Below are 14,860 nucleotides of genomic sequence, written 5' to 3'. Positions count from 1 at the left end.
TCAAGTGGCCATGCCCTTAATTACACAGAACTTAGAAGGCACAATACATTTTAAATGGATGAGTTATAAAAAAAATTCACCCCCTAACAGTTAAAAAATTAGGGCAAACAGTAGGGCAAAATTAGACCAAAACCATTTTTTGAACCAGGCTGTAAACACAGCGGCCCGTCGATGAATGAGTTTTAGTCACTTTTGTGTGTGCTTCACGAGAGAGATGCTGCTCGTTTCCGATGAGTGCTTGCGATGTTCGGCCAATCACAATGCACTGGGCCAGTTGGCCAATCAGAGCAGACTACGCTTGTCAGAAGGCATTTGAGAGGCGGGGCATAGAAAATCTACAATAATGTAATGTACAGTATTTGAAAAATAATGTGTTTTTTTGAATATTAAAGCATGTCAACATATTCTGTTACACCAAGTACACAAAATAATGGTCCTTTTTAAAAAAAAGCATCATATGACCCTTTTAAGATTATATAGATTATACATTTTTGAATGCTGTTCAACGGGCCTCATTGACCAAACACCAGCAGAAGAGGTTGTGTGTAAACTGTTTGTAAAGAAGTTCTGCTACAAACAAAGGGTGTTTTCTTTTTTTTATGTTAATATATACAGTACAGACCAAAAGCATGGAAACATTACTATTTTTTATGTTTTTGAAAGAAGTTTCTTCTGCACATCAAGCCTGCATTTATTTTATCAAAAATACAGAAAAAAAAATGTAATATTGTGATTAGTGTAGGGCCGTTATCAGCGTTAACGTGCTGCATTAACGCGAGACTCTTATAGGGCGATAAAAAAAATATCGCCGTTAATCTAGGCTCAATCTCAGAATGATTGATTGTTTCGCTTAACCCAGGAAAAATATTAATTGAGTTGACTCTGTTGCTGTTGTCATTTATGGCATGAAAGGCTCACATTTATTGAAGTGAGTCATCTATCTCTCAGGCCGATTAGTTCAATTTTGTTATATTTTGTTATCATATCTTATTTTATTTTTTATGAGATCGGTCAATGTATTCATATATAGCCTACCATCAATGTCTGGAAGTCAGTTTGACTCAGATGATTGTTTGTGAAGGAAAAAGTTATCTAATATTATTTTTTTTTTTCCTCACCTCATGTAATTCAAGTAAAAAACTTAGCAGACTGCATCTGTATTTTGTTATGTTTTGGCCTATTTGGTCTATGATTGTACTCGCGTGCGCTAGAGCGCGTGCGTGTGTGTGTGTGTGTGTGTGTGTATGTTATGCGTGGTTATGTGTATGTTGCTCTTCCAACCCCACCCCAGTCAACCTGTTCTTTCATGCTCTGAATAGTTAACATGGGTAAAGGCTTATTTGTTATCCACCTGAACATAAGAAGTCTGTCACATAAAATTGATCTTTTAAGGGCCTGGCTTGTCTATAATAAACCTAATGTTATCACACTGTCTGAGACCTGGTTGAATAATAATATATTAGATGAGGAAATTAAACTGGATGGTTATGTTCTGTATAGAGCTGATAGGAGCACTCGTGGAGGAGGCGTAGCCACTTATGTCTCTTCAACTTTATTATCTGAGTTAATATCCCCTAAGGAAAATCCTGTATACTTTGAATGTCTTTTCGTTAAAATTAGTTTTCATGTAAACAAACAGTTGATTATAGGGAATATCTACAGACCCCCAAACTCCCCTTCAGAGTCAATACAGTGCATAGGTAATACTATTAAATCTGTGGGTAGCTCAAACGAGATGATTATTCTAGGCGATTTCAATATTAACTGGTTAGAACGGTCATCTATAAATGATAGGAATTATATTGAAAGTTTAAATCTGACCCAACTAATTAGTGAACCAACTCGGGTTGACCACAGATCCAAATCTTTGTTGGATTGGATTTTGGTCACCCACTCCAATAGAATTACTGATTCTGGTGTTCTTTCAGATTGCTTCAGTGATCATTCAATGGTTTTCTGTGTGTGGAAAATTAAATTACTTCGTTTACCACCCAAAGTGATCAGGGTAAGACAGAGCAAATATTTTAACACAGATTTTTTTATCCAAGATTTATTAGATATAAATTGGAATAGGTTTAATCTTATTCCATTTGTTGAGGATGCTTGGAATTTTCTTTATACGGAAGTTCTTAAAGTAATTGATAAACATGCTCCTTGGATATCAATAAAGGTTAAGGGCCGACACTTACCATGGATTGATGCAGACTTATTAAATCTTTTTAAACAAAGAGATAAGGCATGGGACAAGTACCGCCGGTCAAAGGACCCAGTAGATGGGGCAGTATATAAACAATTAAGAAATGCGTGTACGACAAAAACTAGAAATGCTAAATCAAATTACTACAAAAACTCCTTGTCTAATAGTTTAAATAATCCTAAGAAGTTTTGGAAAAGTCTTAATGCATTATTAAACAAGTCCACTAAAACCACTGCTACCAAAATTATAGTTAATGATGAGGTTATCAGTGATCCTTCCGCGGTTACCAATGCCTTCAACCAACATTTCTCCTCTATTTGTAGCTCACAATTTTCTTATTCTTCCTTCTCTAGTTTGGTAGATGAGCCTAACAGTTCCTTTTCATTTGCTACTATAAATCCTACTGACGTTCAACAGGCAATCTCCGAACTAAAGTTAGGTAATGGTACTGATCCTGACGGTCTGGAGATCAAGTTTATCAAGCTTGCGTCTCATGTATTGGCATTTCCCCTATCAGATTTATTTAATTTATCCTTATCCACTTCTGTGGTTCCATTAATGTGGAAATCTGCCAGAGTTACACCAATACATAAGGGTGGTGATGCACTTGATCTCAATAACTATAGACCTATCTCTATCATCAGTAGTATAGCAAAAGTGTTTGAAAAACTAGTATTCAAACAATTATTTAAATACATTAATGAATTCTCTATTTTGTCACCAAATCAATCTGGTTTCAGACCAAACTTTTCTACAACTACTGCTCTTCTAAAATTTACCAACGATGTTTCATCTTCTCTAGATAATAATATGTCAACCGGTGCAATATTCATAGATCTAACTAAGGCTTTTGATATGGTCGATCACTATTTGCTTCTTGACAAATTATATGCAATAGGCCTGTCTAGACACTCTCTTCTTTGGTTTAATTCTTATCTCCATTGTAGAAGTCAGCGTGTTTATGTTAATGGATGTGTATCGCAGTCCTTAATAATGGAGAAAGGTGTTCCTCAAGGCTCTTCATTAGGGCCTCTCTTATTTTCTTTGTTTATTAATGACCTTCCTCTAACTTGCTCAGACTGTTGTATTCATCTATATGCAGATGACACAGTGATTTATACATCCAATAAGTCTGTTTCTAAGATTCAATCTTCACTGCAAACTAACTTTAATACTATTCAACTTTGGTTCCAATTTAACCATCTCTTATTGAATAAAAAAAAGTCATATAGTATACTCTTCCCCACCAGATCAGCTACACAGAATCAAGTTAACAATTTGTCACTCAGATTTTTAGACGATACTCAACTATTACAAGTTGATGAACTTAAATATTTGGGCATATGGCTTGACTCACAACTCTCTTTTAGATGTCATATCAATTCTGTTGTAAAAAAGATTAATTGTAACTTGCGAATATTGTTTCGCTCTATTAACTGTTTTACTCAAAGGATTAGGTTACGAATTGTGTCGCAGTTAATATTTCCCATACTAGACTATGCGGATGTTGTCTATCAAAACACCTCAGAAACAAACTTGAAAGTATTGAATGTTATTTTCAATAATATATGTAGATTTGTGCTAAGATGCCCATTTACCACTCATCACTGTGAAATGTATGACTCACTGAAATTATTATCACTAAAGGCCAGAAGACAGTATCACTGGTATCAGGTCATTTTTAAATGTGTGCATTATGATTATCCTTCTTACCTAAAGGAATACTTAATTCCCTATAGACCCAGCTATAGATTAAGACATACTGAATATCTCTTCTTTACTGTGCCCAATATTCTCAAGGAGAGTGGTAGACGTGCATTTAAATTTAAAGCCCCTTCAGAATGGAATAGTCTGCCAGGGTCTCTAAGATCAATTACTTCCCTGTGTTCCTTCAAAACATCTCTTTTTGTTTACCTGCAAGCAAATTGTTGCTGTAAATGTTTTCCTCATTTTTGACGTTTTTTTTTTTTTTTTTTTTTTTTTTTTTTTTATTATTTCTTTAAATGTGATTATGGGTATAGGTGTGCGAATGTATACATATTTAAGATACATATGTCCTATCCTTGTACTGTCATTCCATATTTATATGTATGAGGGGCGGATGAGGTGGGATGAGGGAGAGCTTTTGTGTGTATGAATGTATATGTGCTGTATTATTTCTATGTTGTCTCGAGGACCCCCTTGAAAACGAGATGCTTCATCTCAAGGGGTTATCCTCAACAATAAAATTTCAAATTTCAAAAGTTGGGTTGGGAGCTGGGTCTATACTAAGCAAGCTATGATGACTTTCACCTTGATATTTTATATAACCGACTGACTGAGGACAGCCTAAAAACATGCTCAGGAGAGTTGATAGGACAGTTGATGGGCCGCTGCTGCGCATCGTCACGAAAGCTGATCTTTTCCACGTGGTGTTAAGCCTTACCGCTTCTCGATTTAAACATTAAAGCATCCAAACACAAGACGCGGAAAAACTGAACGGAGTAGCGCGTGCCGTTAGGTGCGGAGAGAGAGAGAGAGAGAGAGAGAGAGAGAGAGAGAGAGAGAGAAAGAGAGAGAAAGAGAGAGAGAGAGAGAGACAGAGAGAGAGAGAGAGAGAGAGACAGAGAGAGAGAGAGAGACGCGTATCACGGACAGCGACACTGAACCGAGCTCTCTTCTGCGAGAGAAAGGCGTCTCAAAACACTTGAACATCGAATTTGCTTATTTTTGCTTTGTGCCAACAAATACATACAAAATATGTCAAAATATCCACCTTGGAAATTATGCTCGAAAAACCTGTCAGTTATTTCTTAAGTGAAAGTAAACAGTTGAGGGAAAAATGGGATGTGTATTATATTGGATGCGATCATGGTCTCTTAAAGTGACCGCGCCTAATTTAGCTACTGACTGCTGTAATATTAATCCAAGAAAATGAAAATGAAGATCACTCACTGCTCTTGACTGAATTAGTTTGTAGTTTTTACATTCAAACCAAAAATTATTCAGACACCAGGTATAATTTTTGATATATATAGCAAAACTGTAATAATGTGAGAAATGTTGAAGGTGTGTGAATAAATGTTGGTTTGATTGTATATTTAATTTTTACATTGAAGACTATCCAGTGCTATTTTACATTTAATTATTTGGTTCCTGTACCTTGACACCTAAAAACTTGAAAAAAACTTTGGTGTGAAACAGGCGTAATGTTGTTTGCACCTTGTGTAATGTGGAATGAGTTTACAGCTTTTTCAAGCACTTTGTGATGCATTTTGGAAACAGGAGATGAGCCCCTTTTCTAATGCACCATCTAGCTTAATAAACCCCTTCTCAAAGACTTACTGTTAGTCAATTTTATTTGGGTAACACACATATTCTGAATGCCTTCGGCAGAATTCGAATGATCCATTTTAATCTAGATTAATTTCAAGATCACAGTGAGATTAATCTAGATTAAAAAAAATGTATCTATGCCCACCACTAATTGTGATATATTATTACAATTTAAAATAATTGTTTTTAAATTATACTTTAAATTATCATTTATTTCTGTGATGCAAAGCTGAATTTTTAAGATCAATATCACATGATCCTTTAGATATCATTCTAATATGATGATTCATTATCAAAGTTGGAAACAGTTCTGCTGCTTAATATATTTTCAGAACATGTGATACTTTTTTAGGATACTTTGATGAATAAAAAGTAAAAAAAAAAAAAAAAAAAGTAAAAAAAAAAGAAGAAGCTATGTTTTTAAAATATAAATATTTAGTAATAACAATATACACTACTGGTCAGTAATTTGGGGTCAGTAATTTTTTTTTTCTTCTTTTTAAATAAAATCAATACTTTTATTCAGCAAGGATGTGTTAAATTGATAAAAAGTGTCAGAAAAGAAAATATATTATTAGAATTTTTATTTTTAATAAATGCAGTTCGTTTTAACCCTTATTCATCAAATATATTAGACAGCAGAACTGTTTCCAACACTCATAATAAATCAGAATATTAGAATGATTTCTAAATGATCATGTGATCGACTGATGTTACATGTGACACTGAAGGCTGGAGGAAAATTCTGATGCTGAAAATTCGGCTTTGCATCACAGTAATAAATTATTATTTAGTATATTCAAATAGAAAACTATTATTTTAAGTTGTAATAATATTTCACAATATTACTGTTTTTTCTGTATTTTTGATCAAATAAATGCAGGCTTGATGAGCAGAAGAAACTTCTTTCAAAAACATATAAAATAGTAATGTTTCCAAACTTTTGGTCTGAAATTCACCCAGGCACATGTAAATGGCACGAAAAACATTCAAACACACCAATTTCTTTAAAGCAAACTGACAAAGTCCATGTTAAGCTTAACTTACTCCAATCAGATACAGGTGCTAATCAGAGACAGACGCTAACTCTGGTCACAAACATTAACATAAACACATGCTATGATTCATGAAGGAAATAACTAGCCTGTTGTAAGATGGTGTATCGCTCTCTGAAGAGCTCGGCTTTATCTCTGGACTGACCGCAGAGTTTAGGGACCGGGTGATTCGTCATGCTGATGCTGAAAGAGAACAAACACTAATCAGCACTTCATATTCCTATCGATGGACAACATCATCATCATCCTCACACAAACACAGCAGACGAGACACACACCGCTGTCTTTCACCAGTGTTCATATTGTTTTAACTCATCACATGCACTAGATTATTATTATTGTTTATCAAATTATTTCTTACGGGACGAATTTCTTTCTTTCTGTGCTGAAGATGAACCGAGGGACGTCAAAGGCTCCAATGATGTTGAACACATTGTCGCTGTGAGTAAAGAAGGTAAACGTCAGAGACAGAAGGACAAACACTGTGTGTGAGTTCAGATGTTGATGAGAGATTCTCACATGGTTTCATCACACGCCTGACTGCAGTCCTGAACCGCCGCCTCCAGCACCGACAGCTCCACCATACTGGACCCCACTGAGACACAGAACCCCCACCACCATCATCAACATCATCATCATCATCATCCCATCCACCCCAACAACAATCATCGGAACAATCAGAGGGCTGCACTGGGTTTAAGATCCTGAGAGAGATTTACCTTTGCTTCTTTAAATTATAAAAAAGAAAAAACATGAATGGTATGGTGTTATACTAAAACAATGGAAATACCCTCAATATAACAGACATTATATAAGTACTATAACATGTGGAAAGAAAAAAACCCATCTCAGGCACGCAGAATAAGTGTATACTTTCAATGATTACTTTGTTGCCAGGAAGGGCTTTGTAGACATTGTTCAGCACTTCATTAATGTAGCCGCTAAACATGGTACATTTGATGTGAGAGATGCTCTGCTTCCAACCAGTGTCTCGTCATAATGAGGGAACAGCACAGGCCTGCAGTCGACTTTGGGGTAGTGGAGATCTAGCCCATCACTGAGACGCAACAGAGATCCAGCCCAACACAGAGATTCAGCCCATCGGTGAGATCCAGCCCATCACTGAGACGCAACAGAGATCCATCCCATCGCTGAGATCCAGCCCAACACAGAGATTCAGCCCATCGGTGAGATCCAGCCCAACACTGAGACGCAACAGAGATTCAGCCCATCGCTGAGATCCAGCCCAACACAGAGATTCAGCCCATCGGTGAGATCCAGCCCAACACTGAGACGCAACAGAGATTCAGCCCATCGCTGAGATCCAGCCCATCACTGAGACGCAACAGATCCAACCCATCGCTGAGATCCAGCCCAACACAGAGATTCAGCCCATCACTGAGACGCAACAGAGATTCAGCCCATCGCTGAGACGCAACAGAGATCCAGCCCATCACTGAGACGCAACAGATCCAACCCATCGCTGAGATCCAGCCCAACACAGAGATTCAGCCCATCACTGAGACGCAACAGAGATTCAGCCCATCACTGAGACGCAACAGAGATTCAGCCCATCGCTGAGACGCAACAGAGATTCAGCCCATCGCTGAGATCCAGCCCATCACTGAGACGCAACAGATCCAACCCATCGCTGAGATCCAGCCCAACACAGAGATTCAGCCCATCACTGAGACGCAACAGAGATTCAGCCCATCGCTGAGACGCAACAGAGATCCAGCCCATCACTGAGACGCAACAGAGATCCATCCCATCGCTGAGATCCAGCCCAACACAGAGATTCAGCCCATCGGTGAGATCCAGCCCAACACTGAGACGCAACAGAGATCCATCCCATCGCTGAGATCCAGCCCAACACAGAGATTCAGCCCATCGGTGAGATCCAGCCCAACACTGAGACGCAACAGAGATTCAGCCCATCGCTGAGATCCAGCCCATCACTGAGACGCAACAGATCCAACCCATCGCTGAGATCCAGCCCAACACAGAGATTCAGCCCATCACTGAGACGCAACAGAGATTCAGCCCATCGCTGAGACGCAACAGAGATTCAGCCCATCGCTGAGACGCATGGGTGTGACATTACCACGGATATATGGACTGAGGATTACCATGAAATTTAGCAGCACTAGCCTGACTACGTCAGACTTAATACTTCTGCTCAATTTCAGTTCGCTTCTAGACTCTGTTTGAGATGGCAAACTATCTCCCAGATTTCCTCCGGCTCCAAACCAGCCGGCCAATCAACGAACAGAGGACGGGCTGAGAGCCGTGACATAGATGCTAAGTGGTGAATTTAAGATCATAGTCTAGGTTAGGGAAATCGAAAAAGACAGCGGACATGAGATATGGGATGCTATTTGCTGTGTTGTGGAGAATATTCCCTGCATTTGCCAACTGAAGCCCAGAGTTGTGGCTCTACTCCCAACAGGTTTTGGGAAAAGTTTCATTTATCAACTGTTACCAATCGTCAGCAAGAGACTGGGGAGGCCAAAGTCCGGCAAGGTGATAATTGTGATTGTGAACTGCCATGTATCCTCTGGTAACTCGCTCGATGTTTTTTGTTTTCACAGTATTCCTGTGTTTACAGTGGAAGTTTGAGGAGGCTGAGCCCGCGAAAAACACACATCATAACCAAACCTTATGTGATTGACTTACAGGTAACCAATGATTTTAAACTTCAGACAAGTGCCCCCCCACAAGAAAGTAGACGCTTGTCAATTACGCCCTTCCAGATGCTGTCTACGAAGCAAAGCGAAGAAGCAGAGTTTGGTATTAGCAGGCTAATCCAGCATCATTCCCTACACAAACAATGGTTTTGTTCTTGTTTCAAAAGAAACCTGTTGTTCCAGAAACTGCATTTGTAACAGACACCTCTGCTTGACGTGTTGTGTTTGTGACATACCTGCTGCTCTGTGACGCACAAATCCTGAAAGTCAGGCTGTCCAGTGCATTTGCCCCAGACACCGGAGCTCTCTGAACCGTGGACCAGTGCAAAAACATTTGCTAAAATATTTCAAACATTCAAGACTGCAGAACAGATTGAATTGAAATCACTGTATGCTAGATTCAATAATACAACAGCATGAGGAGATCTCCATACTGTTGACATAATAGTCAGTATGACTGTAGAAAAGGCCCCAAAGTTATGTTAGTGCTGCTATTATTTGGTACAGTTGACCATAACGTGCTTTATGTTTCACTTTACTCCCGTTTATTCAGTGTTTGTAATAGGCGCGCTGGTTTTTATATTATATCTGACGTCACGCAGTACTATGCAGTACGATAGAGATGGTCAGTCGGTAAAATTATAATTGTGAGTGACACTTTCCTCAGCGTGTGCGTGAATGAGAAAAGTAAGTAAATCTGCTGCATTACTCGTGATATTGTATTTCTTGGACAGCTGTTATTTCTGATGTTCGATATGGATGAGAGTTAGGAGTTTAGGGGTCGTTACACGACTGCTGTGTTAATTATATTCACGTTTGTACGTTACTTTCTAGCTTCGGTCCACCTGACTCAGTACGTTGGGTTAAATGGGTCACATCGTGTTCAGACATGTTTATACTTTATTCAATACTTGTTGTTATGAATGTTAAGTACTCTGTGGCTGAGTAAAATATGAAGTGGTGTTAAATATCATTATCTGGACCGCTAGTTTATGATAGATGACAGTAAGTTCTATCTACGTTATTGATAACTTAATGCATGGTAGAAAATCTGAGAAGTGTTTGAATCCTTTCTCTCTGCTTACATTTTAGGGTTTAAGAGATATAGTCATATTCTGACTACTGTTTAATTTATGTTTGTAATGTTTATTAGTGCTTAAGGAGGAATGAGTGTATGCATATGTTTCCTTTATTCATTTGTATTTGTTCTCTCTTTATAGAAACCACACTAGAAATTACACTCACCTTTAAACTCACTCATACAAGAAAGAGGAGGAATAAACAGAATAATAAGAATTATCTCTCCGCTTTTCATTTCATACTCTGGAATATTTGGCCTTAAGTTGTGTTCTGGCCGACACACCTGAGTGAGCGTTTAACCATTATCTTCACTTCAATGACAAAACTGCAGATGAATGAAAACCGTTTGAAAACAGTAAGCAGTCATCTGAAGTCTCCTATATTCTAAATTATATTCTTTGTTGTATTTTCCTGTCAAAATAGCTTAAAGAACCACCGGGTTTTCCAGTAGTGGGCGGAGCTAATGCAAAAACTGCAATCTCATTGGCTGCTCCGAGTGTGTGTTCACGGTGTGTGTGTGTGCACTTGGATGGGTTAAATGCAGAGCACCAATTCTGGGTATGGGTTACCATACTTAGCAAATATCATGACTTTCACTTTAACCATTTAAGGAGGGGCTTAACAAAGGTGTATTTGCATTTAGATATCTATAAAGGGCTTTAGTCTACACTGAAATTCTTTCTAGACACAAAGCTAAACGCTGATCTTTAAATGAGTTTTGACTAGGAAGAATTCCAAATCAAGAGATCTGTAACTGTAATTTGACTAAGAACAAATTACTTACAAATCATGTATTTAGGAAAACTTTTTAAATTATGAATTAAAGGGGGGGGGGGTGAAATGCACGTTTTCACTCAATATCCTGTTAATCTTGAGTACCTATAGAGTAGTACTGCATCCTTCATAACTCCAAAAAGTCTTTAGTTTTATTATATTCATAAGAGAAAGATAGTCTGTACCGTTTTTTTCCCCGGAAAAACACGAGCGGCTGGAGGCGTGACGTGTGGGCGGAGCTAAAGAATCACGAGCGCGAGTAAGCTTTTGCGTTGAGAGCATCTGGGACATTACCGTGAGGACAAAACCATCATCCAAAACAAACCATGGCTAACAGTCAGATTCAGCGTATATTTATGATCCAGAATCAGATCCAGAGGCTGAAACTGAACAAGAGCAGCAGCAGCAACAATGTCTCTATGTGGTATGTACTGAAACTGTATATATTTGTGTCAAACTGGGCCTTGTTTGTAAAACAAGCATCTTCGAAATGCAGGGAACAAACACAAACACTTGCACAACTCCGTTGATGCTCTGTAAAAATAAACTCCATCCACTGGTCCCTTAATGCTGTTTTTTTTTTTTTTTGCAACCAAAAACACACTCCTTTTGTGACATTTGGCGACGCTCTCGCTCTGATCAGTGAAGTCTGTTGTGCTCTCAGTGCTCTGCTATACGGGAGCACGCGCTCTTCCGGCAGAAGTGCCTCAGGACCCATATAAGGAAATTCCGCTCCATCTAACGTCACACAGAGCCATACTCGAAAAAAACTTTCCGAAACGTGTGACAAACCGGAAGGAGTATTTTTGTTCCAAACGTACAACTTAATTTTTGAAACTTTGTCCATGTTTAGCATGGGAATCCAACTCTTTAATAGTGTAAAAAACTCAGTATGCATGAAATAGCATTTCACCCCCCCCTTTAAAGATATCTTGAATTTGATTATGACTAATCAAACACCAGTTAGAGATATCTTGAATTATATTTTTCATTAGTGGTAATTCAGTTAGTCATCTCGTATTTAATTATAACTAGTACAACTGTAATTTGAGAGATCTCCAATTAAAATTATGCATAGCACAAAATCAATAAGACAATTAGATCTTTAATTAAAATTAAAAACATAAAAATGTAAAAAGTCAAGACCTATTTGAAGATTTCCGAAAACATTTTCCAATGGAAGATTACGTCTAGTCATAAACACATTGCAGATATCTTAATTCAGCTGATCCTGATGCATCAAGCCTGGAGTTAAAGGTGCAGCTGGAGATCTTGGAAAATGCAACATTATCCTGATAGCACTGAAAGGAGCACGCCATCCTCCCTGTCATCACCATCTAAAGCCACGCCCCCTGAACACATTCATGCTCACAGACCAGAATACCAGAGACAACATTACTACAATAGACTACGTCAGCGGTTCCCATGTTCGGAAGTGAAGTTAACCCCTCCTCAGGGAGTAGGGATCATTCAGGTAATCAGTCAGTTATGGCAAAAGTGTATGGAAACAGGGAGAAAGAAATGGGATGTGTATCATTACATCAGATCTGTGATCAGGTCTTAAAGAGACAGCGACAGAATACTGCTGCTGTCATTAATGATTATCAAACAACAAAACAGCGGTGATAAAAATCTAAAATGTTCTATATGATTGCTAATAATCAAACAGTTGGTGGTTTCCATTGACTTCCATAGTAGGAAAAGAAATACTATGGAAGACAATGGCAATCACCAACAGTTTGATAACCAGCAATCTTCTAAATATATTTATGTTTAATTTAAGAAAGCAACTCATACAGATTTGGAACGACAAGGATGAGTAAATGATGTCAGAATTTTCATTTTTGGGTGAACTATTCCTTTAACCAGAGGCTTCCTCTAGTTCTGTGTAAAATTATAGAGGTAAGTGCAATGTTATTGTTATTATCTTTTATTGTCTGAATATATTTCAGTTTGGATGACACCGCTTTGATCTCAGTGTGAAATACCTGTTAATTATGTTGCTATTTCCTATCATTTATACGGGCACTTTAGCATTAAAATTTGATTATTCTGACTGAGATTAAAAATTATGCATGCATTGTTTCGAGGTTTTCAGTAAATTTCTTGATTGCCATTTTGACTTTCTGCTTGCATATTTTATTCATGTGCGGTAGCCTAATTCTCTTTAAGGGGATATTTGCCTTGATTTGATCCGGGATATATATCTAAAGTTATATTTATAGCCTATTATTTTGGTTTAAGAAGTTAAAATGGCCCCTTATCAACCTTGATTTACATACGCAGTCACATTATTTTGACAATTAGAATATGGTTATTGTTTTGTGAGCAAAATTAATTAATCTTTTTGAGCCATTTCATTCATTTTCATCAAAATGTAATTAAAAATGTTACGTGTTGCTTCTCTAACATGTCTACTAGTGCTAACGCACATGATCACAATACAAACAATACAGAACTGTATTGCAGTAAGAAACAGAAGATGAATTCATGGTTTACGTGGGTCTTGAGTCTGTGATTAGCTCAGCTCTGATCTCTTTCTGTCAAGGTGGTTATTTTCCATACACTGAATGTGGTGACGAAGGTAACAAAGAGTAGGTTATTATGGATATTAAGTGTCACTTCGGCTCAGACTGCAATGACTGAAACAGGTGAACTACAGAACACTGCGCATGCGCGACTGAACGAATCGAGACGACTCGTTCTAACCGAGTCACATTAAAGATCCGTTCAAAATGAACAAATCGTTCAAGAACGAGCCATCACTATCTGGCGAAGGAAACAACAATCATCATCATCATCGTCGTGGTGAGACTCACGCGGTTGTTTCTCGACAGCATCTAAGATCCGCTCTAGAACCTCCTCCAGATCCGCTTCAGTGACGGACTCTAGAACCCGCAGCAGGAAGCGGCTGGACTCCCTGAAACACAGATCAGTGCTTAAACACTCGAGAGGAAACCCAGAATGTAGATATCTACAGTAATGAGAGAGAGTCACATACGGACGCAGGATTAATCCGCGCATTTTAAACCCCGCGCTCACTTTCTGCTTCACCCTGCGCGCTTCCATCTTCATCTGCTCCCGCCAAACCAGCGCTTCCGCTTTCTTTCTAACAGCTTCCGTAAACATCTCACGTCTTTCAAAATAAAAGCTGTATTTACGTCCTCAACTACGCTTAGATTGATATATATTAGTAGTTTGTAGTGGTTTCGTTTTCTTTAAGAACGTTTGAAATAGAATTAGGTTATGAAATAAAACTCGAGAGGGACGCGTGTGTTATCATGCGCGTGACACAAGTTGCTGTCGAAATAATGTGAAAGCAAATTACCCTTTCTTCTGTTACAGTGCTGTAAACTAAACAAATGAAAGTGACTGTGTTTGTCTTCAGCCTCGAGCCGATGAGCTCTGTCTGACTTAGAAACTGAATAATGTGGTGAGAATGATTAGTGACTGTCCACAAAAGCTGTGTGTGTGTGTCAAGTCACCTTTATTTATATAGCGCTTTAAACAAAATACATTGCATCAAAGCAACCAGTGCTTTAAGTGGGCCGGTACGCACCGGTACTCAGTACCGCCTCTTCCAAATATAGCTCTTGAGCGTACCACCACCTCTCCGTGCGCCCATAACATGTTTTTATCGTACCAGTACGTTCACTTGGACATCTGCTTTAAAAGAGGTTTTAATCCTTTGCCTGCGCTGTCGCTTTTCAGAGCACCCTTCACAATGCACGCTTCCTAATTCTTCCTAGTTC

General features: G+C 38.3%; 1 protein-coding gene across 1 annotated transcript in view; it reads right to left on the bottom strand.

Annotated features, from left to right (window-relative positions):
- LOC127976097 (DNA polymerase epsilon subunit 2) overlaps nucleotides 1-14,264 on the bottom strand; it is a 20,237-nt gene extending 5,973 nt beyond the window's left edge. Inside the window, exons 1-5 of the mRNA XM_052580240.1 lie at nucleotides 14,110-14,264; nucleotides 13,928-14,028; nucleotides 7,087-7,162; nucleotides 6,929-7,006; nucleotides 6,657-6,750 (exon numbers count right to left, since the gene is read on the bottom strand). Of these exons, the coding sequence (XP_052436200.1) occupies nucleotides 6,657-6,750; nucleotides 6,929-7,006; nucleotides 7,087-7,162; nucleotides 13,928-14,028; nucleotides 14,110-14,237 (477 nt within the window). The 5' untranslated portion in view covers nucleotides 14,238-14,264. The remainder of the gene's footprint in view (nucleotides 1-6,656; nucleotides 6,751-6,928; nucleotides 7,007-7,086; nucleotides 7,163-13,927; nucleotides 14,029-14,109) is intronic.
- Between the last annotated feature and the right edge of the window lie 596 nt (nucleotides 14,265-14,860).

The sequence above is a fragment of the Carassius gibelio genome, chromosome B17, assembly GCF_023724105.1.
Source record: "Carassius gibelio isolate Cgi1373 ecotype wild population from Czech Republic chromosome B17, carGib1.2-hapl.c, whole genome shotgun sequence".
NCBI classification, from domain to species: domain Eukaryota; kingdom Metazoa; phylum Chordata; class Actinopteri; order Cypriniformes; family Cyprinidae; genus Carassius; species Carassius gibelio.
The sequence above is the reverse complement of the archived record's forward strand: the minus strand, read 5'-3'. Positions and strand labels throughout refer to the sequence as shown.